This window comes from Cynoglossus semilaevis, chromosome 1 (genome assembly GCF_000523025.1).
Source record: "Cynoglossus semilaevis isolate Cse_v1.0 chromosome 1, Cse_v1.0, whole genome shotgun sequence".
Classification (NCBI taxonomy): domain Eukaryota; kingdom Metazoa; phylum Chordata; class Actinopteri; order Pleuronectiformes; family Cynoglossidae; genus Cynoglossus; species Cynoglossus semilaevis.
In genome coordinates, this window is record NC_024307.1 from 30,218,417 (window position 1) to 30,246,381 (window position 27,965).

The 27,965-nt window shown below is 39.0% G+C and overlaps 1 protein-coding gene across 2 annotated transcripts; it reads right to left on the bottom strand.

The window, feature by feature from the left end:
* Nucleotides 1–207: 207 nt before the first annotated feature.
* usp53a (ubiquitin specific peptidase 53a) lies at nt 208–27,884 on the bottom strand. Of its 2 annotated transcripts, none has more exons than XM_008326566.3 (17): nt 27,345–27,884; nt 19,447–20,040; nt 18,650–18,742; nt 18,390–18,524; nt 17,215–17,325; nt 16,291–16,373; nt 16,095–16,179; nt 15,751–15,897; nt 14,547–14,696; nt 12,283–12,427; nt 11,347–11,493; nt 10,730–10,870; nt 8,306–9,095; nt 7,626–7,693; nt 3,039–3,105; nt 1,808–2,535; nt 208–1,047 (listed from the first exon to the last, which is right to left on the bottom strand). In XM_008326566.3, exons 2-17 carry the CDS (start codon nt 19,588–19,590, stop codon nt 971–973), a joined length of 3,111 nt encoding a protein of 1,036 aa, XP_008324788.1. In that variant the 5' UTR covers nt 19,591–20,040; nt 27,345–27,884; the 3' UTR covers nt 208–970. The 2 variants fall into 2 exon arrangements, with proteins under 2 accessions (XP_008324788.1, XP_008324795.1); XM_008326573.3 differs by having other exon boundaries at nt 2,030–2,535; nt 27,345–27,882.
* Between the last annotated feature and the right edge of the window lie 81 nt (nt 27,885–27,965).

Genomic DNA, 27,965 nt, shown 5'->3' on the forward strand with positions numbered 1-27,965 from the left:
TGCTTTAGTCTGTTGCATATGAAACATCAAACCAAAATTGTCCACTCTTCAGGTTAAGACCATGAATGTTTTTAAACAAAAAAAGGCAAGCCCATTTTCTAAATTAAGCTTTTAAATTCTGCATTGTGCATAAGAGTATTAATTTCACAAGATAAAGAAAAATATTTTTTTATTATTAAATGGAGTGTATGTTTTTTTAAAAGAACACAGTGCAAAGATCATTGTTGAAAGAAAGTAGTTTCAAACCATGGCGACCAACATGCCACAACTTTTTTTATGCAATTACTTTAGAACGTCATTCACCCCATCACGTTTTGCCCCTGGTGGCCAGCTGGTTCTTTGAACACTGTCTGAGAGTCATCAAACGCCACGTACCAACAGTAAACAAGTTGTAACCTGTCTCATTTTAACACAAAGAGAGCTTCACATTCACACGAATCCTTGGGATTCAGTCGTGCTAAAAGCAAGAGTCCAGTGATTAGAAGGATTTTTTTTTTCCACTTTAGAAAACTGTGCTTGTTACGTCAGTGACAACTTGTGTTCATCAAAAAACAGTATAAAGAAAAAGCAAAACAGACAGAATTGGGACAGACACCTCGTAACACTAGAACAAGTGAACGTAAAGTCAAAGAATCCACTGAGGATTTCAAAGATCTACAAAATGTATGAAATAGTCTTCCTGTAAAATAAATTTGGAGTTGTACAGCACACTAAAGTGACACAAGCTCAAATCATCATCAACATTAACATGACATGTTACAACTCCTCAGTACCTTCTACTGTGCAAATTCACTCTGCCATAGGTTATGATAAAATCCACATAGCTTTAAGGACACATGCTGCTCACATACAATCTCTTTGGCACTCAGTCCTGTTATGACCATGTCATTACAAGTAAATGGAACATTCCCACATTGCATATGAATTCCTGTTGTTTACCAGTCAAAGTCATCGTTGATGCTCAGGGGAATCATAAGAATCCGTGCTCGTCCAGTCCTTTCGAAGAGACTGGATTCCATTTTGCTGTGATCTTGGAGGTGGAATAGCCTGCAAGAGAGAAGTTGGCAAATTAATCCATGCAAACCATAAACAAACAGTATCTATGAGAGCAGAAGAAAAGCGGAGCTGCCCAGACAGTAAAGCTGCAGATTCAGCCAGAAGTAGTCCACTGTTTACAAAAGTGAGGTAGTTGTATATTTGTCTATGTAAACACTAACTCAAATAAAAAAGTGCTTTTGACCAGTGGTTCTCAAAGTGCAGGGCGGGCACCCCCAAGGGTGGCACAACGAACTTGTTATTGATCAGAGAATAACAAAAGCATTTTTAAATAAAAATAATTTTTGGTATTTTATTTATTTGTGTCATATTTTGCATTTATTTTTAACTTTTTGTAACAAGATGTTTTGAGGAAAATGTTTGGTAACCACTGATCTAGACAAACCAACTGTCTCAAGTGAGAAGTCCTGCTCTTTGTTGAAAGAGGTCAGTTTTGTTTATTATGATTGCATGTGAAGAGGAAAAGGAACAACAAGAGGTGAGAGAGGATGGAATTGACAGTTGAATTGTCTGCAACGTGTAAAAAAAGACTTTCAATTTGGTTTGAAGGCACTTCATACAATAGTAAGAGAATTCCTGAAGTAACTTAGAAGGATATGTACATAGACCTTCAAAAACTGCTTCACTTCTGCAAAAAGCAAAGCCACTCTGGTTTCAACTTCATCCTGCATTATTAAAGGAGATTATCCATTTGTAATATACGATCTATGATGCAAACATTGCCATACAGTAACTCTTGTATGACACCGACCTGATTCTGATTGCCCTTTGGAAGGCTCTGGTGAATGAACATCTGGCTGAGGGAGGTTTCTCCCTTCAGTATCACTTTCCCCTGATGATACATGGTCTTCTGCCTTCATGTATAAAGCTGGCCTTTTATGGTATTTGGCCCTGTAAGTGTCTGTCATACAGCTGTCTACGGAAAAGTAAGTGGTGGGAAGAACAGCATCTGTCACAGAAGGAGAGTGGGTACCATCAACGTGTCTCGGCTGCGGACTGGGCTGCCTCTCCTCGCTCTCGCTGGCCGACAAATCATTCCTGTCCTGATCGGACGAACCAGACCTGGAGCTGGCGCTGGATGAGAGTCTGTTGTCTGCGGGTGTCTCAATCCAGCGTCGGAGGGCGGTGTGTGAGAGAGATGAGCCATTTTTGAGTTCACTGCGGGGGCTTGACCGCACTGGCACCTCAGGCGGTGGGGACTGGACACCAGATGGGTCGGCGTCACGGGCAAAGGTCCTGATGACTAAAGGAGGAGGAAAATTGTGCATCAAAGGGTTGATGTCAGCAGCCGTGCTTGTCTCCTCCTGTTCAGAAAAGGGTCCAGCAAGGTCATCTGAACTGTTCCACTCAGAACTGCTGGTCTTTGCTAAGTAAGGAGGCGCTGGGCTCACTGGGCTGCTGTCCACGTTTTCCTCCTGTTCACTTTCCGTAGCTGAGATTCTCTCCAAGATTCCTGGAGTGTAACGAAATGCTCTTCTCCTGTTGTAAAAATAAAAAGAATTTTTAAAAATTACATTGCTTATGAGCTAAGCCCAATTATTAGTGTATAGATAGATAGATAGATAGATAGATAGATAGATAGATAGATAGATAGATAGATAGATAGGTCTGTATTCTTAGTAATAAGTCTACAGTAACATACTGTACTGGAATACTGGAGCACTGGAAAACTTTGTGTCATATGTGCACCACATTTATAAGAGGTATAAAGAAAAAAAACATAAATGGTAAGCATGTTTGAAACCCAAACAAAAAGCTGGTTATTGTGAATATTTTTTGGTCTTTGTAACTATTCGATTATATCCTTATTTTTCTGTGACGACTTTGAGAAAACTGATTTCCATACAGCACCCCCTCAATCAGTCTTTTAAATCTTGCCAGTAAGGAAGTGTTTGGGGTCACTCAGTGCATCCTGCAGACTTTATTTACATTGTTGTACAGTACTTAACATTTGCACCTTAACATTTCAAGCATGGTTTTACCTTTGTATGAGATGTCCAGAGAGGATGTTTGCATCGTAAAGGTCAGGAGATTTTCTTCCTTCTTCATCTGAAAAGAAACAACGTCTTGTGAACATTTTATACCAGCACTACCATTTAGTCAAATAGTTAAAAACTAAGACAAAATATATTTCGTTGTGATTAGAAAATACTGTATAGAGAATGTTTCTCCAAACCTCTGGAGCAAAAACATGTTATCTAACAGGGTCATGTTGAGGCCTTCTCTGGGCCTGGTGGCTGGGAGAGGAAATATCAAAGCAGCTCGTCTGGCAGAGAGCCCTAAGGCCCACTGTGTACCACTGACTGTCTGAACTGACCAAAGAACAGGGCCCCTGAAAGGGAATTTGAGTTCATATCCCAACCCTCCTGGCTTTGGGCTAATGAAAGAATAAGAACCTTGAGTGAACCCAGGCTGATGCAGAGGTTGGACCACATACACAAAATAATAAAGCAGGTATAAATTATAAGTCTGAATGGTAATGATGTCATGCAATCATAACCTAAGCTGTAAACATATAGCATTAACAGATGTAAGCAGATGAAATGAAGACAGACATATTTAAAAACAAGTGCCTCAATGGCTGGTGTCAAGTTAGCAGTGAGGGTGTGATTTACAAGGCCTCAGACAGACAACAGCTGACTAACTGGACAGTGAAGAGAGTGAATGAGTGGCTGAAGACCATCTGTGATGTGTCAGCATAACTTTACTCCCCCCACACTCTGAGCATTAGCAGCTAAATCCTTTGTGCTGCCATGCAATTACACCAAGGTCAGACTCCGGACTCCCAACACAACACAGTTACATATTTTAAATTTTAAGCCCATTCGACAATTCACAATATAATGCCACTGATCCACACCACTAACCAGATAATGTGACAATATCGTTACAAAAAAAATTAGTTACTGAAGCTCTATCCGCAGTATAAATAACCCCCTTGTTGTTTTTTTTGAGATAAATTCAACTGATGTATCTTCAAAGTTTTTACATTTTTCATGTTCAGGGTTCAGAATTTAGTCCAAATGTTCACTTAAGTAGGATTAAAGAAAGTGAAGCTGCTGCCACTGCATCGAAACATAACCTGTTAAAAATAAGTGTTGGATGTGTTAAGAATTAAGCTCTTTCCTTGACATAAACAGCCTAACGGACCCGTTTCTGACCCCATTACATCAAAAACGACACCTCTACGTTTCAGGAGAGACACCTGCTTGTGTTTTGCTGTTTTTGGAGAAAAAAAATAAATTTAGGTTTTGAGTGAAGAAGGGAGCAGTGAAGTGGTCTGACATCATTTCAATTATTCCAGCTGTCAAAGTCAGACAAGAAATGGAAGCTTCGCTCCGGCACATTAGGAAAGCAAGCCGTTTATCACCGCTTTTGTAAAACAGAAATTTTGTGACAGGCCTTTTGAAGTTATGTCGACGCATCAAAAAGTACCCTAAACTCTTCAACATCCTATTTCTTAGGCTGTCAAGCTGAGACGTGTACTGTTCTGAATTGTGCTGCCTTGGGTGTTTCAAAGTTCTTGAGAATAATTTAGACTCATACAATTTACTTATTCGACTTCAATTCCTAATTAACCTAGTAGAAGCTGACCTGGGTCTAAGTTATTAATGTGTAAAGAGTATTAAAAAATCCACCTCAACTGAGTCACTTTCTGCACGTTTTAATGGGAAGGTTAAGCCATGTGCGATAAAGCAGAGTTATATACTGTATAAGTGGCGCTTTGGCCCAGAGGCAATGTCTCTGTCATTGGTGTGGAACCCCAGGGTTCACCTCCTGGGCAAGTTCGAATCCCGGTTAGGGCGGTTGGTACCTTCCAGTGGACTCACCACCCGCAGGAAGGTTTGGTACGGTGCAATGTGATTTGGGTGGCGACTGCTGCCCCCGCGACCCGGAAACGGATAAGCGGATGAAAATGGATGGATGGATGGATATATACTGTATAAACCAATTAAAATGATGAACTGACTTCACCCATAAACATGAACACAAACACAGAAGGCAAACCGAAAAGGAGTTGGAAGCAAAGTTTTACAACCTTTCCCTGTTGTTTCCTCTGCCTATTTAGGTATTAATGAGTGCAAACGGAAACCTAAAGGCTTCTCGAGTGTGTTTCTCATCGACTCTGCAGTTGGTGCCACATACAATCAGTTTAAATTAAGGTAGCTGCATGTTTTACCGTCTAGATTGCAGACTCGAGTGTCTGGAATTCCCATCCGGTCTCCTGAAAGTAATGACCTTTCACACAGGATGCATGTTCTGCTGTAATCTCCCATGTAATACAGCATGATGTGAATCAATGAGATTTATGCACAACCGGACAGCGAGGTCATCATTAAGGTGATCGCAAAAGGTTAAAGATCGCCAGTGTGATGCAGCCAGCGATCATTAAGATAAATGCCTGAGGTCAAAATGGTTGTCTGCGTCCTCTTTACCACCCCCACCTGCTGGAATGTTTCCTAAATGGGATTTTTGTAACTTAATAGACTACTGCTACTGTATCTGCTCAGGCCACTCTGGAACACCTCCCCCCCTCGTCTGTCTACCACAGCTGAACCAGGCCAAATTGATTTCATATGCTGCAGCTCATCGATATAATTTGCACACGGTGGGTCACAATAGCCAACGAAGAACAAACCTCATAACACAAGGAGATAAGATTAGTTATAAGGCATTGGTTTTGGTAACTTGATATATATATATATATATACATATATATATATATATACATATATATATACATATATATATACATATACATATATATATATATATACATATATATATACATATATATATACATATATATATACATATATATATACATATACATATATATATATATACATATATATATACATATATATATACATATATATATACATATACATATATATATATATATGTATATGTATATATATATATATATATATACATATATATATACATATACATATATATATATATACATATATATATACATATATATATACATATATATATACATATATATATACATATATATATACATATATACATATATATATATATACATATATATATATATATATACATATATATATACATATATATATATATACATATATATATATATATACATATACATATATATATATATATATACATATATATATACATATATATATACATATATATATACATATATATATACATATATACATATATATATATATACATATATATATACATATACATATATATATATATACATATACATATATATATATATACATATATATATATATACATATATATATATATATACATATATATATACATATATATATACATATATATATATATATATATACATATATATATACATATACATATATATATATATATATATATTTATATATATTCTTTTTTTTTTACCTGGAGTTAACTGTGTCATCTCGTTTTGGTGCAGCCAAGATCAGTCAATCAGCTCGCAATTTATTTGCAGCCTTGTAAATAAGATGGTAAGATTAAGATTTCTTAAATACACTGGCGTGCAAGCCAAAATCCCCTGGAGACCCGTGCCCAAAATTCTTCGATGAAGAAGTCTGGCCCCTTCTTAATCTGAGCAGACTGTTTTGGATTGATAACTAAAATGACCTTAATCAAGGAAAATGCAGATTGGCACCAAACGTCTCAAAATGAGGCCGACTACAGCAGAGATAGACAATGAGTTAAGCACTTAAAGCCTTATGTGGTGTTAAAAATATGGGCGTATGTTTTCTATTTAGGGTGTTTGATAATTAGGGTAGAGTAACAGTAACAGGTAGAATATGGTGGCAGTGGTGGTAAAATCACTGTGATATGTTCACTATAGAAACCCTGTTATAATATATTATCTATATTAAACTTTATACAATTAATTGACAAACTAACTAAAAAATACAAACAAGGAGACAAATACATCTGACATTTCAGACTCTAAAATTATGATTTAATTAAAATAGCCATCATCTTTTACATTCATTATCTACAAGATTTCAATTTATTTATTTATTGGTTTAATGTAACACAGTCACATCCCTGACTGTGTTTTCTTCGAGCCCATGTTCATTTTTCTTTGTGCTGCATATCCTAAATGTGGCTGGAAGTGGGAAAAAAAGGTCAAGGCCAGTCATTGGGGTAGCAAAGCAAACTGATTTCCATACAGTATCCCCTCAATCAGGCTGTGACCTTAAGACTATTGCTGGAACAATAAATCAAGGAAATTGCTGACGACTATCTTAATGTTTGATCCTTACAACACAGGGGGGAGTTTATTAGGCTGAGGAAATGTCTTTAATGTCAGGGGCAAGTCTTTGTGACACAACGGTACTCTGTGACCTGTGTCCATTATGTAAAATGCAGGAGGTGTAATTCTGTCACGGGCTTTGAATTCAACATTTTCATACTTCTATGAAAATAAAACCACCGAAGGTCTACGCATAGCAATTCTTTCCTATATGGAGCTTCAGGAAAAGGGAGAGGGAGAGACAGAGGCCGAGCGTGCGAGAGAGAGAGGCAGGTCAAAGTAAAACTGATCTACTTACTGGTGGAAAATGTGGACGGCAGAATGTCAGCCTTCGAATCCTCGCTGCTTCTCGGTGGGAAGTGATCCCTAAAGAAGCAAGTAAATTTAAATATTCACGCACTGGACCGACACAAGGTATGCCATAAGTGGATAGAAAAGCATGCAAGCAGTAAAAAAGGGTCTACTATGACAGGGTATGACTGGCTAGGGTTGAATTATTTAACACACCAAAAGATTTATAATGGTGACACACTCTGCACATGTCAAAAAAACTGCACAGAATCTGTGACCTCAGGCCAGATCCTAGTCACAACATTTCAACTATATGTTAAATGATAAATAATAGAGAAGCACTTAACTGATATGCTATCAGGAGATGGGCTTAAATAATGCACCAGCAGCTGACGGAGGCTGCTATCTGCTGGCTCAGAGTACAGGAGTTGTCAGCTAGCAGGGATCATTATCGCAACGATGATCCTCTACTACAAAGCCACCAATCACAATGCCAGCCCAGCACAATGTACCCGGAATAATATGTTTCGGCATAACTGCCTCGTGAGCATTTATGCTAAATAAGGCTTTGCTATTCTTAGAACAGCTTGTAATGTTTAATTATTTCATTAAATATAGCAGCAGTGAAATGCAAGATTTTTAAAAAGAAAAAAATAAAACTACTTGGACGTAACATTTTTATTTTACCTCGATAGGTTCAGCTCAGGAATAGGCCTCAGGTCCTTGGAAGAGAAGGTTTCTACTACGGGGGAGTCAGGATTTGCTGATCCATTGCTTATTCTGTCACTACTCTCATATCCTGACTCGGTTCTCTGGATCTTCCAGTTGTCATTCCGCACTTTTAGAGTCGCAGAGCCTTTTAATCTGTCCTTGTCACTGTAGCCTCCCCGGCCATCTGACTCCAGCGAACTTCTACTACCACTGGTTTCATGCCTCTGCTCGTCTTCGTAGATGGTCATCAGGCTCTTAGGTTTGCGTTCCTCCCGGCCTCCCCACGTGAAGTCTCTGTCAAGCTCACGGTCACGGGAAGGTGACTGGCTGCTGGGCCTCCTCCTGGGACTGTGCTGCCGTCTCTCACGACTTGTAGAATAACCGTCTTCAATGCTGCTTAAAACACTGTCCACGTTCAGGACCTCTCGCATGGGCTTCCAGGGACGGCTTGCCCTGCTGCGACTGTTCCCTTCTACTCCGGAGCGATCCCGAGAGTCTTGGCTGCTGTCAGTGTCATATCCATTGGAAACCTGGTCTAATCTGCGGCTGTGGTGGTTGCCGCTGATGCTGGGTACCTTAGGCAGCACATGGACCCTGGAGTTAGACTGAGGAGGTTCATGGGAGGACCGTCCGCCATAGTGGGGTGTCCGCTCTGCCCGAGTCGGGCCTTTTCCTTGGCTGCTGTACAGTCGTGTCTCAACGTGCTGTTTGAAACCATTCTCTGGGGGAGAGACAGAGCGTGAGTATGCTCTGTCATGGCCTGGATCTGTGAAGAAGAACACAATGTTTCATGAGTTATTTGTTGAAATTTGTTGCTCATTTTATTTAAGTGTAACCAAAATACAAATACATAATTAAATGCTTTCGTATGAATAAAAACATATTTTTTGGAAAAATAAAACAGCAGATCTTGAAAGGCAAAAGTCAGCAGCAGTGAATTATGGCACTGGGACACAAAAGGGACTTTCATTGACACCAAGACACAAAGCTGTCCAAATGAAAACACAGCATGAGAGAGTACAGAGAGTGAGGGAGAGACACTGCCAGAACAGGATAACAAATGACATTTATGTCTCCAGGTGACAGGGAGGTGTAAATAACAAACAACAGGAGTCAGTTTTCTCCCGAGTTAGAGGTTACAACCCACGTACCAAGAGGTTATGTTCAGTATTTTTGGTTTAAAAGTGCAGCGGTGTTTTTACACTTAGAGGAAAGACATTTGGAAAGTACTTTATATTCAAAGAAAACTTCTGGTGGTAATTATAATTGTAGGCAACTATAGGCGCATGCTGCAAGAAAATCCCAGAGCACCATAATGGCCCTCACAAAATAATTTCTGTTCGTGAAGCCATAAATTACCAATGCAGCCATGCATCTACCTTAAGCATAAATATTATCAAGGAATCTGGCTGACCCAGGCAACTGGAGTCTTCAGAAAAAGCAATCCAGTGTGAAAATCTTCTCAGGTTAAATAAATAAATTTAGTGCCACACTAAAGTGTCAGCCTTGGCAATTTATCCCATGTGATAAGATCTTCTATTGCTCTTGGATTTTGCTGACTGTGAGTCAGGGTTAAATCACTTCAAACACCGCTTGTTTTGTTCCTGCTCATCTACTGTATATAACAGCGGCATGCATCTGCTGCCAGGTAGGTGTTGTCAACTCACACAAAACCGCAAATCATTTTAGCCTCGGATCAATACGCACAGATCATTCAGTAATTCCCTGAGGCTATCCAACAGCAAGCTATAAACAGCAATATTGCTGGAGCTTCATTTTCCACATTTATTCAGTTTTTATAAGGCTGTCGTTTTGAGTCAAACGCTGACCCAGACTGATCCAACATCAAACAGTGTTTCAGCCCTCCCACCATCTCAACATGCTGGAAAATTTGTGAGACTACATTCACTTATAATGTAAGTGAACCGAGCCCTCTGCTAACCCAGGCTACTGCTATTTGTTCCTTAATCCCCTCACTGATACTTAATTCAAAGTGGTGATGTACTAAAGGAGTGCTAAAGCTGACCAATCAGTCTGGTGATTAGATGAGACACAAACAAACTCAATTTGTGAGAATCAAGGACGCTGAGATGCAGAAAATTGTTGGTATTAAGGTCAATTTGATTTAATCTGTTTCTTTTTGCAATGTGCGTGTGTGTGATAGCTGTGAATGTTTGTGTATGCTCAATACTTTGAACATTAGAGTGGGATCAAGGCAGACTCTTACGCACGTCAGCACTTAATCCCATTCTGACACATTGCTTCTGAAACGATGGTTACATAAGGGCTGGGGAAGTGGAGGGGCACCCTTTTGTGTCATAAAGGCTGGAAATTGTGGAAAATGTACTGAACTTCCTGTGTAAGTCTATGGCAAAAAATCACATGATGGCTCTAACCAACCTCTGTGACGTGTCTCCGCTCTCCGCTGACCTCTCTCCGGCTCTCTTCTGGCTGGACGCATCCCTCGCATCTCTGCTGCCTTCTGGGCAACTTCTCGAGGAATCTCCTTGACACGACTTCTGGGATCGCTGGACGTCTTCACTACAAATATTTAAAAAAAAGATTTCTCTATTTACCATCAGGAGTTTGTTTCGGTATATCATCAATCTAAATAGTGCTGAATCAGATGGGGATTTCCTCTGCTGCACACCATTAAATCTATTTTTATCCCAGTGAACATATAGAAGTCTGTTGTCACAGCATCCTATTCCTCCTCACTGTTTTCCACCCCTTATTCCCCAGAAACACCCCAGGGCACAGAGCGATTGCCGAGCGTGTCGAGAGGCCAAGTTAACAACATATCACTGTGCTGATATACAAGGTGCATTAGAGGAAAAGAAGGGAGATGCAACACCGCACAGACTTTGTTCTCTTTTTTTTTCTGGTACTCTAAAATGTTGTGGCGCCAGGTGATGGTGTTGTGGTTCTACTAACAGTGTATCAGTGTTTATCAGTGTTTTTGACATGACTGGATTAAACTACACAGGTTATACACAAATACATTTTTCATCTCTTACCCGGTCCCCTTCCTCCACTGGTCTGACCACTCCCCCTGCTCAATGTTGACGGGGTTTTCTTTGTAAAGGAGCCTTGGCTCAAATAGTTGTTCAGATTCTCTATGGTCAGGTCCAGTTTCTTAGGGACCGACACTGGAGAGTCAGTGACTATGAAAGAGGAAAAAAGAAAATACACATGATTTTACTACATGTTCATGGCTCTTTTCAATAAGTCAGTGACCCAAACATTTTAGATGCTGCTGGAGTTCTGGAGTTGAACTACTTTAAAGTGTTATGAGATACATTACTAAATCAAACACACAACTCCAGCTAGAAATAAAAAAGGAAAATTTACCGGAGCACGGTCCAGGCAAGCTTTCAAACAATTTTTTATATATCAAATCTAAGCCCATGACCCTTTGGCTGACACTGCATTGAAACACCTTGAGTCGAATTTTTCCTTGTACTGATTCTTTTTACATTCTACACCGCATATACATCAACAATGACAAAGTAACAAGCTACTTGCAAAGCTAAGCCTTATAGATGTATTTCATGATATCGAATTATCATCAAAGATGAGGCTGTAGATGGTATATTGGTAAAATACTAAGGAGTCTGATTAATTCACCTCGGAGGAATTTGAACGGAAAAGATGCTAAATTAACACTGCATCTTGTCTGATGGATATGATGTGAATTGTCGAGGGAGCATCTTTATAGGTTCAGCGTGCGATAAGTCATGACAGCTAATGGTGAGACTGCGCTATAAAACAAATAATAAAATTTAAAAAAAAACAAAAAACGAGCTCACGCCTCCTTTTTCCAAGCATGCAAGGAAACTAGTGTGTCCTCTGCATACCAAAAAGTATAGAAATATGTTTGATTTCATCTTCTACTCTGTTTCTCTGCTGCTTCTTTCTTATTTGCTTCAAATCCAGGTCAGACTTAAAAATACCTTGGGTCTGGGACTGGCTGCTGTTTGGTTTTGAGGCATTATCTGCACTGATGGCACTTCCATCAGGGTTGGAATAAAAGAGGAGGAGGGGCTGAAAGTGATTTTTGATGCATTTGGTAACAACATCTTTCCACCTGGAGCCGATCTATAAGAGAAAACAAAAAAATATTAAAGAACAGAAGATTGGGTGATAAAAATACTAACAGTAAATAGTTCACTTCACACGCTTTCCTGCAGAATTGGTTGATTTGAAGATGGATTGGAATGGAGGTTTCACTCAATCGTGGACGTGTGCACTGTGCTGTTCAGGCAACTGTGACTTTTTTTAATCATTCTGACTTCATGTCCTTTCATTTTACAGAAAAATATTTAATTGTTTTTCTTCTATTTGAACTGGGAAAATGCATTCAAGCAGTTGCTAGATAAATCAACACCAGTCAATGTTCATTCATAGCTTATTTTGGGGAAGGAAATCACAAACCCAGGTTAAATCACACAACCACAATTAGCCAAGTTGTGTAAGGTGCGTGTCTCGCCACACAGGCACCGGTAATGCAAGCTGCAGGCAAACAGATGCTTGTGTGCTCCTTAATTAAGCAAATGACAGGGTGGGGGATTGGGTGTGTAGGTGGGAGAGAGTCTGTCAAAGGAATGAGGTAAAGAAGAAAGAACAGTAAGCAGAAAAGGTGCGGTAGAGATTAGCTCAAAATCCATCAGATTGATCAGTAGCTGACACAATCTGCTGTGTGTTTTTTTAATGTTAATAAGTATATAGAAGAGGGCAGTAGATTAATTATTACCTATAATCACTACTGTGCATACTACTGGAAAACTGGGGTTAAAAATCAACATTCGTGTTACCGGCAAAAAGAGTTTGAATAACCTTTGCATCATAACAGTTTGTCTACTGAGACTAGTTTTAGCTACTGGATAACAGGGGTCCACAAGCCCAGGTCCATGGACCGTTACTGATCCATGGGTCATTTTGTACTGGTCCGCAGAGAACAAATTGAAAATGATTTTGTTATTTCCATTTATTTTATCCATTTTAATGATAATACAGCATTTTAAAACTATAGACACTCCTATGTTAACAGAATAAAGTCTAATTATGTTTTATTTTGAAAATTCACTGATTCTTAAATGGTGCTTTAACAACTAGCCTGGTGTCTCCAGGTCGGCAGTACTGGCTGGTTTAAGCCAACGGGTCCTTGATACAAAAAACGTTTTAGGCTGCTGCTGTATAACAGCGCTGCAAATCTCTCACTCCTTTTGTCTTACGGTTGTCAGCACCTGGCACATTTACTACATTCAAAACTGTGATTTTTTTTATGAGAAAATATGTTTCTGTTGGGTGAGGAATAGACATTTTCAAGCAGTTTGTGACAAACAAAGACATTGCATGCCCTTGGAGTCATGTAGTCATTTTGCAGGAAGGATTTGGGAGGGGGTGACTAAAATGCTGGCATGTTTCGATCCAGGTATGGAGCTGGCAAGCGCTGAGTACAGTAAACTCTCAGTCCCTGTGCTGGTAGGGGAAATGGTGGGAGGGGGAATGTGGGCTGCACACACAGCACAAGTGGCTGATGGATTGACACAGAGCCAACCAAGCACCGCTGCACTACTGTTCCCAAGAATAGTTGGAATGTGACACGAAAGGTTCTTGCGCAAGTGCATGGATGGGCACAGAAATGAAGCCTGTGTTCGGGTGGAAAAAGGGAAAACAAATGAAAGGATTTCCAAGTCCACTGTAAACACACACACACACACACAAACACAGGACAACTCCCCTGCAGAACACAAATAAACCCATTGCTCATGCAGTGACAGCACAAACACCAATTATTTGGATTTCTATGTCCCCATGTATTTTTTTACTTTATCCAGTAAAAGAATGTACAGATAAATGTTCTCTGATTAAGCTATGCTTCACTACTGCAGTACTTTGTGATGGTTGGGTTAGCAAACTGCAGTAGACACAGGAGTTGGGAAGGGAGGACTGTTCAGTAGCATAAAGCACAGATGCTACTGCAGCTCTGAAAGATGAAGAGAATTTGATGTAAAGAACCATGCTTAAGAAATAGAGGAGGGCTCCCCTCTGCTGCTGCTTATAATATAAACTTTGTTAAATCTGTTTCAGCAATAAAAAGAATGTTGATTTTTCCACATTTATGCCAACTGCAATTAATAATGAATTGATAGAAGCTACTCCCCCCAAAAAGCTTACACTGAATAGTAGTTGGAAAAAGTATTTGTTTTCTGACCTCTTTCACAGTTGCATCGTCAAAAAAGACCCACTTGGAGGACTTGGTGTGGAAAGCGAAGGCACAATAGTGACGGCTGGTGTAGCAGATCATCCCCACCAGAAGGAGCTCTCCTTTTTTGGCATGCTCATCTGTTACCCTGTAGAAGAGCTGTTTCCACACGAACACATAAATATATACTTATTAGCATCAATGCTACAGTAAACAGTCATGCTGAAGAGTGATGTTGATAGCTGGGCAGAGAAAAAAAAATCGCTACATAGATTAAAGTCTGAGGGAATGAAGTGACAATCACAAAGAATTATGGCTGGTTTAAATCAGCCCAGTCATAGCACCGCTTATTATCCAGACTACAACTGTGCACAGTAATCCCACTGGTGGCCTTAATACTAATCTGCATTGGTATTTTCCAAATTAAATTAAAAACCACAAGAAAAAAATGAATAAATGTAGAACATAAATGAGATTGTAGCAGACTTTTAGGGCAAGTTTTAGAACACAGAACACACACCCCACCCCAAGGGTATGGTGCACATCTAGTTCTATGAGTTCTTTTCACTAATAGATTTTGCAGATAAATCAAGAGTGCAAGACTGGCTGTAATACAGTCACGCTAAACCCAACTAGATAATGGGGTTATTTATCAGAGACAACCTACAATAGTGTGCTTTGGAAACACACAAGAGGGTGCTGTCAAACAGTGTGTGTGCTTAGATAGAGGAGTTATGTAATGTGTGCATCAATTGAGAACACCCTAGTTTCAACAACATTGATTGACAGACTGGAAAACAGACTGGAAATCAGATCACGCGCCGCAGTGAACACTGGAGGCATTTATACCATGAGGCATGTGACTCTATAGACGTCCACAGAGTATGTACATAGATTTACATATAGAAGAGGACATCTATTCCACCCACATGTTCCCTCAGACAGGCATGCACACACATGCTCCAAAAAACACAGACATGAGAGGAGGGGCATTCTGACCACCTGACCAAGGCCAACAAGGGCTTTTTGATGTGTTGTGGCCCAACTGAGCACTGGCCTCTTATGCAACAGCTCTGCCTGACAGAATAGTAAACACGTTTTATATTCCCACATACTATGTCTGACTAAATCAACCCCTAATTTAAAAGAAGAAAAACATATATATAATACACTAAATTATTCTTTCTGTATAAAACCTACACATTACACTCACCGCAGAGAGACTGAGATGAGGTCCCAGGGAGCGGATCACATCATCTGTGAGGTCCGACTGGTCCGAGTCCCAGACAAAGCCTATTGTAACAATTTCTGGGGAGTTCATGAGGACCCGTCTGATCTTAATCCTCTGGCCACAGTTGCTCTGAAACAAGATATCAAAGGCCTCATATGAGTCTGACCTACTTAAATATAAAAGACCAAACCTGACACCAGTAAAAAAAAAAGTGCTGAAGTTAAAACATTTGTAAGATTATGAGGATAACGTCAACAGTATGGAAACATTGCTGGAGAAATTCAACAACTATTGAAAGGAGAAGAGTGAAATCAGACGTGACTTACAGGACAGTTACGAAGGTCCCCGATTGTACTTGCTGCCTGTAACAGATCACCAAACGTCTCATCTTTTCGTGGAGGCATCTGCTGACTGAAAGAAAAAGGGGGGTATATTTGAATTTAGGAAGAAACATGAACAGATTTTCTCACAAATGTTAAAAAAAAATGACAACAAGGAAGTTTCAAATTCCCTGTTCCTTACCATAGTGCAGTAGTGGATATATAATGCACCAGCTCAGTGAACGGCAGGGGGTCGGATGAAGCCCCACAGCTGCGGCACACAGACTGTGCAGTAAAGAGAGGTGAAAAGAACACAAGACAGGGATTTGTAATTTAAGCATGAATATAAATTTAAATTTTGCCGTAGCCTTTTAGGAATCATAGCCTTTTGCTGAACTCCAGTGATTGACATTGTGTTGTCATTCAATCCAATGATGAGTTGGTTCCACTGACACCTTTTTTTATTTAGTTCTTTGTACTATTTCGCTGCTTCTTAGTGCTTTGAAGAAAGGATGCTACATAAACCCACAGACTCCTCTTGTACATCAAGTCCCTCAGGGATTCAGTCCCAAAGGCACATTATCTCTTGGGTTCCTATACAGAACTAGTTTTGGGATGTGGACAGAGTCACTAAAGGGCATCCCCGCCACAGGGCCTGGGTGGTATTCGTGTTGTGGTGTTGGAATTTATGTGCACAACATCTTTGATTTATCTGGCTGTGCTGCTGCAGCAACATGGAGTCTGACCAGAAACACCCTCTTTATTCCACTGGCACGGCCAGCTATCAAAACATGACGGATTGGATTTCTACTGTCTCAGACAGTGATTCATGTACCTGTCTATGTGTATGTGTATGTGTACTTGTATGTATGTGTGTGTGTGTGTGTAGATTCCAATCCTAACACTTGCTGGTGTGTATTTATCTTGTCCATTAGTGTAGTGGCTGTGCACAAACAAACACTTCACACAAGTAAAGAAAGTCAAAATAAAACTAAAATTAGCAGCAATTTTCCACCTTAGAGATCAAAATACACCAGCTTTAATTAACAAACTTTCACATCACATTTCTACAGACAGGTGCAGCGACTGTCTTTCATGACAAAATGCTGCCCAGTTCGTTACTTACCTGCTCATAAAGTGTCATTGCAAACTTCTGGTGTGTGATACAAGACTTTGAAGTGCAAGAATCTGTCTCTTCAGGCACGATGTGCATGTGGATCTTCTCCAGGATGTTTTCCTGTAATATAACAAGAGATCTATAAGGTAGGAGAAAATGAAACAACCTTTTTCCCCCACAGGCCATGTTTATTTTTACAACCATACACGCTGTACATATTTAAGCAGACCAAACCTGCGGATCAACTGTCAAGTCGCAAACCTGACCTCAGGAGATACACATTTGAAGAGCAACACCGTGTGAACCCCATGGTGTGCCTGTGAGTTTATAAAATATTAAGTCTGTGCAGTTGGGCTTCTAAAGGTTACATGAAACAACTTCACAGCCTGCTAATCAAGCGCTGGCTAACTCCGCTCATAAATACTCCAATGCACAATGCTGCCAGGTCAAAAAAAAAAATTTCTAATGCTGATTTTTCATCTTTTAATGCACGTGTTGTGGAGGGTTTAATGTGGTTCAAAGAACGTTTACCTGACTGTTTAACCAGAACTGACTAATTTAACTTGCTTAGCAGATAAGGGAGAGATTGAGGAATAAAATCTGGACAAATCGGTTCTGCCAAAACAATTGGTCGTTAAGCAGAAGTAAAAACTGAGTCAAAGGAAAACAAGGTTGTAAAGTTAAGAAATGCTGAAGACTGTTTTTTTTTTTTATTTGGATTCAAAAGTGAGCTGCATCAAAAACTAAAAAAACAAAACACTGAAAATAATGCTGTGCTGAGGAGAAAACAAGTTTTTGGGCCTTGCAGTGATTTGCTGTGCCAGTTAGAACAAAAACACTGAAGCCAATATGTAAGAATCAATGCAAGAAATCAGCTCTTCAAAATGTAACAAAAAAACTGAAGGATTAAATCGTTGGTGGCATAAACTGAAGAGGTCAGGACACACACGTGGTGATTATGTAACCTGCCATGACAATATTAAGAGGCAATGGTGCAGGAGTAAGGGGAAGGGGAGGGGAGGGACAGATGCTCTTTGAGTGACCTCGCCAAACAGTTTGATGCTATGCATTTACCACTGGCATAAAAACACACAAACATCAGTTTTCATACCCTGGTCTCCCCCTCCCTCACAGCCTTCCTCTCTCCCTCCCATGGGCAAAGCCCGGTTGCCACAGGAACTTACAAAACACTCTGCGGCATCATCCATGAAGCCCAGCTGGAAGCGGTGCTCGTCTTTAAAGGTCTCTGCCAAGGCATTACGCAGGTTATCAGAGGGCAAGGCACGCTCCCTGCTGTGCTGGAACTGGGAGAATATGCCCTGGAAGAAAACAGCAGACATTTGTTTGCATACAAATACCAGACCTTTTCTGTTAGATGAAAATCATTAGCATGTTTTCAAACAAATATAACATTATCAATACAGATTTATGACTTCATTCTTACCTTCAATGCACAAAAGATGCATGATTCCCCTAAACAATAGTGACCAGGGAGCTGCCTCAAACTGCGCCTGAAGATGTCCAGCTGCCATAGTACCTGAACATGGGGGGGAAAAGTATCACTAGGCAAGTGTGTGTGTGTGTGTGTGTTCTGGGGGTGATTATGTAAGTCATTTGGGTATTGGTGGTGGAACTTCCATAAAGGTCATAAAGATAAGGATTGGCCAAGAGGAACAAGTCTCACCCCTGAGTCACAGTCTTAGGAGTGTGACATCACTATGTTGTTGACTGCAACAGTGAAGTAACCCGGCAGCCAGTAAACCATTAGTCAAGTGCAGTAACAAAGTTCTGGAAAGCTCAGAGAAATGCTTAAGGATAAATGATAAATTAAAAGCAAGCACTTTTCACTTGGACATAAGATTTAGTCCTAGTCTGTTGACTTAATTGTATTTTAGTGAATATAACTGTTTTAGTATTCAGTATTATCAACAAAATATCAGAATTGTTTTGGTCTACTAAAATGATATTAGTGGATACTATTTCAAGGCTTATAAAATGTATGAAACTGTTAATACAATATTACTAAGGCTTTTATGGTGATCTTAGTAACAGACCTACATAGGAGATTATGTACATAGACATTTGGTTGTCTGTCCTAGAGAAAAAGGTATTTGAACAAGTCCTTGACCAAAGACGGAAAATTAAGTAAACTCACAAAATATGCTGCAAATGACACTACAAAAAATATTTATGTGCAGGTCAGAGTAATGTTCTACTTGTGTCCACTTTAGAACAACCTACCTGCACAGCACTGTTGAGGAAGCAGCTGTTCTGGCCAGGCTCGTTCAACAGTCCTTTGGTTGGGGCCAGAGACAGCATGCTCCCCGGCTGATACGACTTCCCCAGATTGCCCCCCGGCTTCCTGAAGAACTTGGCCCATGCCATTGGATAGCAGGGACTGCGTTCAGACAGGTGGGGTGGTCAGACAACAGAGTTGTTCGGGGCTGGGATCAGATCCCTCAGCCCCTTAAGAAAGTGAGACCCCAGCAGTGTGAAGCTTTGTTTTTCCACAAGCAGCAACAACTGCCCAGTTAATCCATTTCTGCAGCTCAAGCATGAATTCTATTTTTAGTTTATGCAAATATAAAAGGTAAAAATAGAGTAAAGGAAAACTTCAAAATAAAATTATAATCCAGGAGTTTGTTTCGGAAAACCTAGTGATAACTAACAGTCTAATAATTCTGATGAAATCTGGTTGAAATCCAAATCGCAAATCAGTCATCCTGTTGTCTTGGCAATAATCTCCAGTTATTTAAGTAAGTTGCATGGTCGTGACTGTAGTGCTGAAATCCAGATACAGTCAATGGTCCCATAAAGCAGTTCACGTACAGACACCTAAGAATAAAAAAAGAAAGAAAAAAAAATTAAAATCAAAACTGAATCATTTACATTCTCAGGAGTTTGACTTTTAATATTTCACAAAATAAGGATTATTTTTACCTCAAAATACCTTTCAATGTTCAATGCCAAAGTGAAATAACTTTTGGGGTCAAAATGACCTTTTTGATATGTATCTGCTCGGTTTACACATTAACTCTCACAAACAGCTTGTTTAATGGGGGTGGGTTTTACTTAGATTGCACATTAACGTGAAGGCATTTCACTCAGATTCTCAGAGGGAACACTGGCAATAGCAACATCTGTTTAAAATGTAAAAGGAAATATTCACTTTAAAGGGGTAAAAAAAAAAGTTCCATGGTAAACATTTTAGCTTGGTAAAAACCTTGATCCTATGTTTATCATACATCAAAACATTTTAAGTACTATTATAGTACAACAGGCAGTGCTTCACTAAAACTATTTAACGATAAATGCCTACATTGCAACCCACACACACACACTGACAGAGGTAAAGGCTAAAGAGAATTCTTGTAATCAATAATAACAATAATAAAAAAACAATTGTAATAAAGACTGAAAAGTGAAGGTGGAAAATTAATTGCAAATCATAAAAAATAAAAAAGGATTAAATAAAAATAAATCAAAATGAAAATGAATATAAAATATTTAGATGCTTAACATGAGACAAATTAATAGATAAGAAGATTAGAGAAAAATTGAGTGAAAATAACCAAAAAAAGGAAACCACTAATCTTTGAGCTCTAGGGCTAAATGACATGAGAAATTGCAATAATATTGGTTTGTCACTTAACCACTAAAACCACAAAGGCAATGAAGACATTCTCTACAGTCAGTTGAGTGAATATTTGTTGATTGTCTAAGTTCTCAAACTATCATAAATTAATATTGACCAAAACTCAAGATATTCCTGCATTCGAAGGTAGCACCCAGTTCGTGTGGATATGGTTTGTGTGGGGAAAATATTGAATGGTTGCAACACCACTCAATCAACAACTGATGTGGCATTAGGTGCAGCTCAACTTTATTCAGGTCCAATTACTGGTGCTGGGGAGAAATAAAGCACTGGCTTCCCCTGCAGTAATGATCTCCTGTCAGGACTGACAACTGTGTTCCCCAGCTCTCAGTATCGATAAATTCTGAGCAGTCTGTGCATGTTTCTAATATTGATGAGTCGACAGAGTGGGGCAATCCCATTTGCATTTTCCAATTCATAATAGTGAAAACAAACACAACAAACAAACTAGACAGGTGGCCTGAGTTAAAAAGAAAAAAGAAAACTTAGAGAGAAAATAATATTTGTTCCACTTTCAGAATAACAATGTAATAAATCAACTGAGATTAGAACCATATTTATTTGATCAAAACCTGCTGCAACAAATATGCGATTTAATTTGCGTGACTATGCATGTTCTGTTTTGTCTGTCTGCTTGTTGTTATCGCTTCCTACATGTACCTACATAACATCACCAGCGCAACTTACTTTTTAACATGGGTTATAAAGATAATAAAAACAACCAGGGGAGGTGCAGCTACACCTTTTAAAGCTGCAGGCCAAGCTTCTGTAAGAGAAGGAAAACAGACAAAAAGTGCGGCGACCGTGCCATCCGAGAAAAGGCAGTGCTGAACACAAACTACTCTGAGAGGAGTGATGGATGAATATGCTTGTGCTGAGTGAGGCACTGGACGCTTTGCTTGTTGTCGAAAGAAATGAAGGTGCACACAATCACAACCTGTGTTTTCTTTTGTCATTCTACATGATAACAAAGTCCACCGTGTGTCTTTATTGGATTCAAGTGTTGTGACAAAGTGCACCACGTTCCAAAATAAGTCCAGACAAAGAAACAATGAGAAATAGTTTCTGGTCTGATATGATGTGATTCACTCCTTGTTTGTCTCTCTACCTCGGAAAACAACCTAAAAGACTGAAGCAAAAGCTTTTTTTTTTTTGTTATTCCGAGAAATGACAAAAATACTGCCCTACTTTGTGCAAACAGAGACAATGCCTCTTGTAGAAACCTCACTAAGCACTAAGTTTCAGCCATAACCTGTTAGACACCTTTGTCATCCTGGCATTTCAGGAATGTTTGATCTGTGACAGCAATGTTGCAACAACGTGACTTCACACAGAGAAACACAAGTGTTTACAAATGGTTATTTGCACAACTGGCATCCATAACAGAAGCATTACACAGCAACTCAGATTTGCTCTTGGACATGTTTAATAGGACGGAGGAGTAGAAAACCTTCAATCTTGAAGGACACGTCAGAAGAAAGAATGACACCTGAACAGTTTATGGTAGTTCTATACAGATTCAAGCACTTTTCATACACCTTTCATATCACTTAAGCATTCAGAGGTTATCTTGATTGCTTGTTGGCTTTTGTTTTTTTTTTTGCTTGTCTTTGCTACATTTATTTTTTTCTTTTGCAAAATTAGTCTGATAACTATTTCATAGCTGACATTTAGAAACCTTTAGTCAAGCCTTAGCCTTAACTTACTTTTAAAATCTCTTAACAAGGATGTCCAGCGTCATACGAATCTTCAGCCTGCTAGTGTGCTGATAACAGTGTATTGTGATGTGTTTATATGTAGATACGACACAGAAATATCTTTCTTCAGACTCCAGCCTTACTTTGTAATTATGATATTAATACATTATCAGTAGCAGTGATTCCTATTGTTAACAAAAGGTAACTGCTTGCTTAAAATAAACAGCACAGTAAAACCCAGCATGTCTGTGAAGCATCTCAGCAAGCACAAACAATGCCACACGCCCTCCTGTCCACAATGTTCAACATCAGCCTGATGGCATGCAGGATGAAGGCCATGCATGCCCTGCATTGTGACACTGCTGACAACAGCGGGAGTACATTTTTTTTAACCTAATATTTTTATTATTCCCTTATTAAATTATGCTGTTCTACTTGATAATTTACAGCTACATTTTACCATAATTTCTTCTGAATTGAAGAGATTCTTACTCACCACAATTGAGTTAAATATTACGACAGGATTATATTGAATTGCTCGAAGCTTTCTTGTCACTTTATTAATATCATTTTATTTACTTAACATAACTGCTTTGGGTTGTTGTTAATCTCAACATTTGCTTTACTATGTGCATTGTAACAGAGCAAGTTTCAACTGGCAAAGATTGTATTCCTAATCTTAAAACAGATTGATTGACATCTTACAAAGAATGGGAACCTGCTGTACAGGTGGCTGCGCCAACAAAAATGAAGCTTAAGGCATTTGAGAGTCTGGTGGTTTTTGACAAAGTCATGAAGAAGACTTAATTTAAAAAATTAGAAATAAATCACCTGAGAAAATTTAACTAGATGACAGATAAATGTAGCTGACTTAAGTGGCAGGTAATAATGCTGCCCAGCTGCCAGGATTACATCACTTCAATTAAAAAAAAGAAAAAACAATACCCTTCTAGTTCACTGAGACTTATTTCCTATTTTAATTCCCAAAATAAATGTGTTGTTTAAATTGTGAGATATATCAGATTAAAGATTTTAATGCATTTTAATATATGGGCAAAGATCCACATCTTAATTCACCATATATCTAATTATTGTCACTCTTTTATGCAGTCTGTACACATGTTAGCAGACATGTTGGTACTTTCAGACGAGTTAAAAGTCTTTTCAGTGGCCAAAAATGCGGTGCATAGTGAAAACCAAACATAACGGGAACTTTCACTTTTTCCTCTCTGGAAAACCAGCTCAGGAAGTACAGTCTTCCTTTTTAAACAAAGACCTGCTCGGACTCATCATGTGAAAGACCTGACTGACTTATTCTGTCTTTGTCACAATGGAATTGCTAGGACTAGCACTGTGAAGCAATCAGGCAAAGAGGGGTGTTATGCATCAGCAGCTCAGCAAGCTTCACTAAGTCAGAGAGGCTGTGGACAGGTGGGGTGTGAAGGCACCAGGAGTGGGATGCTATAATTTATCTATAAGCGATAGATTGATGGATAGCCTCATTAGGAATGATTCAATTGATCTCCTTGATCTGGGAATGCCAGGAGCAGCTGAAGAATCAATCTGCAGGAAATTGAGTCACTCTAATTTAGTGTCTATAAGATGTAAAATTAGATAGAGACTGTGGGAACAGCAAAAAAAAAAGCAGGTTTATTTCATTAATAATAATGCTGAGCTCTCCATGGCTCATATACAGGCTCTTTGCCTTTTCGCCTATATTATTCAAATAAGTGTTGATTGAAGAAAATGTGCTATATTTCAAACCTTTCTGACATTTGTTTTGTTAGATCAAGTTTTTTTTTTATTTCTCTAATGCAGTTCAATATAACTTTCCATTAAGCTGCCATTCCTCCAATGTGCTCGACAGGTAAGTGACATTTTCGGCATTTTCCCTAACACTAGACAGTTTAGACAGTAACTCTGCGACATTAGAAAAACCTCAAAATGTCTTTCTCATCTTTTGTCACAGCAAATCACTGAAACCACAACAGCAAAAGAGTCTGTCTCACTGTGGTATCTCTCCATTTTTAACATATTGGGCTCCATAATCCTGTTTACTAATGCTTTGCTGCTGGAATTAAAGTGAATCAAAAGTACCTTTTGTACAAACCAAAAGATAGAAATAAGTACAATAAATGTCTTTGTATTGGCTGTGTTCAGTTGAAACTTTTAGCTTTTAACAAAAATATCTCTGCACTCCATTGAGTCATAATCTGTCACACTAAGACAGTTAAAAATAGAAAAAAAAAATCTATTTCTATTACTTTCACACCTACATTTTTGACGCCCACATATGAACTGAAACAGCTGCCTGATAATAAAAATACACATTTCAAATGAATAAAAGCCACATAAACTGCTCCAATAATGATTTATTTAAAATAAAATAGAAAAGAGTGGATCATTTTATAAAATGCTAACATGACTGCATTTAAGCTGCGTTTAAATCAGGTTTATATATATATATATATATATTGAACTTATAAACTGAGTTGCTTCACTTTGAACTAAAATCTTACATCCCAAGATATAGGGATTTAAAAAGTCTTCATTATTAGCCTTTAGTAGAAACAATGAAGACTTTCCATTTCAGATGCAGCCATGCCTTCTATTTGCGTCACACTGCTTCATAAAGTAGTTCCCCAACTTGTAGTTTTCAATCGTGTAATTCTGCACAATGTATTAAATACAGTGGACAATATGTCTAACGTCTTGACAAACACTCCCTCACCACCATTTTATATTTATACATACATCTCATCTTAATTAAAATATGACAAAAAAATGCCATGAACACGCCATGTGAAAGAAGCAGTAAAATATGACCATATGACCACTACTCCTGACAGAGAGCAGACATGGTTTAAGCCTTCAGCCATCAATGCAACGGACCTTCACTTTGTACGCTTCCTGCTCTAAGGCTCAACAATTCCCAGCATTCGCTGACCAAATTCCTCTGAACTGGTCAGCTACACCACACTGAGTCACCCATATTTCCTTACTGACCACAGACCACATGGCACAGGATCCCCAACAAAACAGAATCAGACTGACATATAATGTCCTCCCCTCTGCCTTAATGTTTCCTACCACTGTCCTACCACTTGACAAAAGTCTGCTCTTTTTCAAAATAAAAAGTTTCTATTGTTGTAATGCATCAAATTCACTTTTGTGGAAATGTACAGTATGATCTGATATGAGCCCCATGCGGCTGCCACCTGTTTTATCCACGTTTGGGAAAGACTGATAACCAGAACAATGAGTAAACAACACTAAGACGCTAATTTGACGTAATACATGTTCTCGACAGGCCTGCAAACAAAGAGGTGAAACACAAGACTCGCTGTCAAAACTGGTTTTTCGGCATGCACCCATTATTACTTCATCAGCCTGGTTCCAGGAGGAAATGTTCAACACACAGAATACTCATCCATGAACAACATGCATGACTCTGTATGGTTGTTAATAGAGTTGATGAGCTCATCGCCTCGTCATCACTCTGCTTTACAGAGCTGAGGTCTGCAGCTCAGGGGTCTTATTACTGGAATGAATAAAAGAAGGAGAGGGACTACCGTAGGTCACAGGGTGCAATGGATGAAGTGGGAATGCCATTGAGTTTCAATGAGACTACCGACTTAGTTTCCAGGCAAATTGTTTTGAATTTCCTGTTTAAGGAACAACAAACATGTATTTATTTTTTCATTTGCAAGACTAAAATTAAAGAACTTGTTTAAAATAAAATTTAAAAACACTTAATGAATTACATGGAAACATGCTTTCAATTCATTATCACTTAATTAACTAATTAGTGCTAAAAACAATTGTTATTATTAGTTGAGATTTAATACAAGCTAAATACATCTTAGCTAATGCCAAGATAAAAAGGAGGCCAGGTGGGATCATAGACCATAAAGAAATGTACACCAATTTCTTTGTTGAAGTAAAGATTTTAATGATGATGTTCCTGGAGTCCACCTTTTTTAATAAATAGATTTAGTTTTCCTTGGAATGTACGATTTGACCAATATTTTTCAACATGTTAAGGTCTTGGTTACAAGTTGGGCTTGTTTCCATGGTTTCGGTATGCATAGAATTTGTCATTATTTAGGCTTTCCAGCGATAGCCCCATATTGTTATACTAGGATACCACAGGAGGCTAATGTTTGACTTTCAGGTTTGTTTGTTTGTTTGTTAAATAGAGTTTAAGATACTGACTCATTCAATTTCCCTCATACAACGAAAGGACTGAGTTCCATTCTACAGAGGCCGCCATGTTGGACGAATAGCCTTTCAGAAATACCTTTCAGTGTACAATCTAAACGCCTTTTCTAATGAATCAATAACCAAGCGTTATCTACTAATTCACCTACATGCATGTAACGAAACGGTGACCATAAACTATCAAAATAAGACATGTACTGTGTTGCTCAATGGTACAAACTGTACAATTAATATTTCACAACAAGGTGTCGCACAGTTCGCTGTCAACACAGCAAGATGACGACGTGACAACGTCAGACTTTCACAATAAAACTTCAATAAACAGCGTTATAAAACTCAAGTCTGACCGAGATGAGGGAAAACAAGTCATTATTTTTAACTCAATAAGTTAAATACAACAACAAACATAAGCGTGGCTTTTTGATCGGCCGCTAATGATCGGTCTACCTGGTTTTCGCTCACCTGTGTTTCGAATCCAGAGACATTTCCGCTCGCTCTCTTTACATTTGTACGATCATTACCACCAGTAAAGTTAAAATAACATGTATATGAAAAACTCCACTGACCTGAGACTGGACAACAGACCCAATGCGGTTAAAATCCTCCGGTGTGGTCTGAACACGGAGTTTGATCCGAGTTTCGGAGGAGGAACTCTGAAGCAGTTGGGAGTCGCTGCCTTACACTGTGCTTTTTTTTAGAAAATAAGCGTAAGAAACACTGGATACGAGAAGAATAAAGCTGAAAAGGGGAAAGTGTGGCACAAACGCTGCTAAAACTACATTCCCACTCCTTGTTCTTTCCTCTTTCTTTCTCTTAGAATTCCCACTTGGTTCCACAGCAGCAGCCGACGTCTCTGTCCACTTGCCGTAAATTCCAGTGTGAAGAGGCGTGCGCTCCTGCAGTAGTCAGCTGACGTGCGGCGGTAGTGAGCACACACTGCTGTGGACGCTCTGTCGACTCCTGCACCTGAAATACTGGATTAGACAATGTTTTCAGAGCAAACCCCGCCTCTCCGTCCCTGTAGTTACTGCAGTCTGCCATGCTACTGTTCACCACTGCTTCACACACACATGCACGCTCGGCGGAGCCTGCCAGCAGAGCTGGCACTCAACTGGAAGGCTCGTTAAATGTTGCTTTATGGAGCTGGAGGGTTTGCAGTTTGCAGCCTTCAGTGTTACTTTACTGTT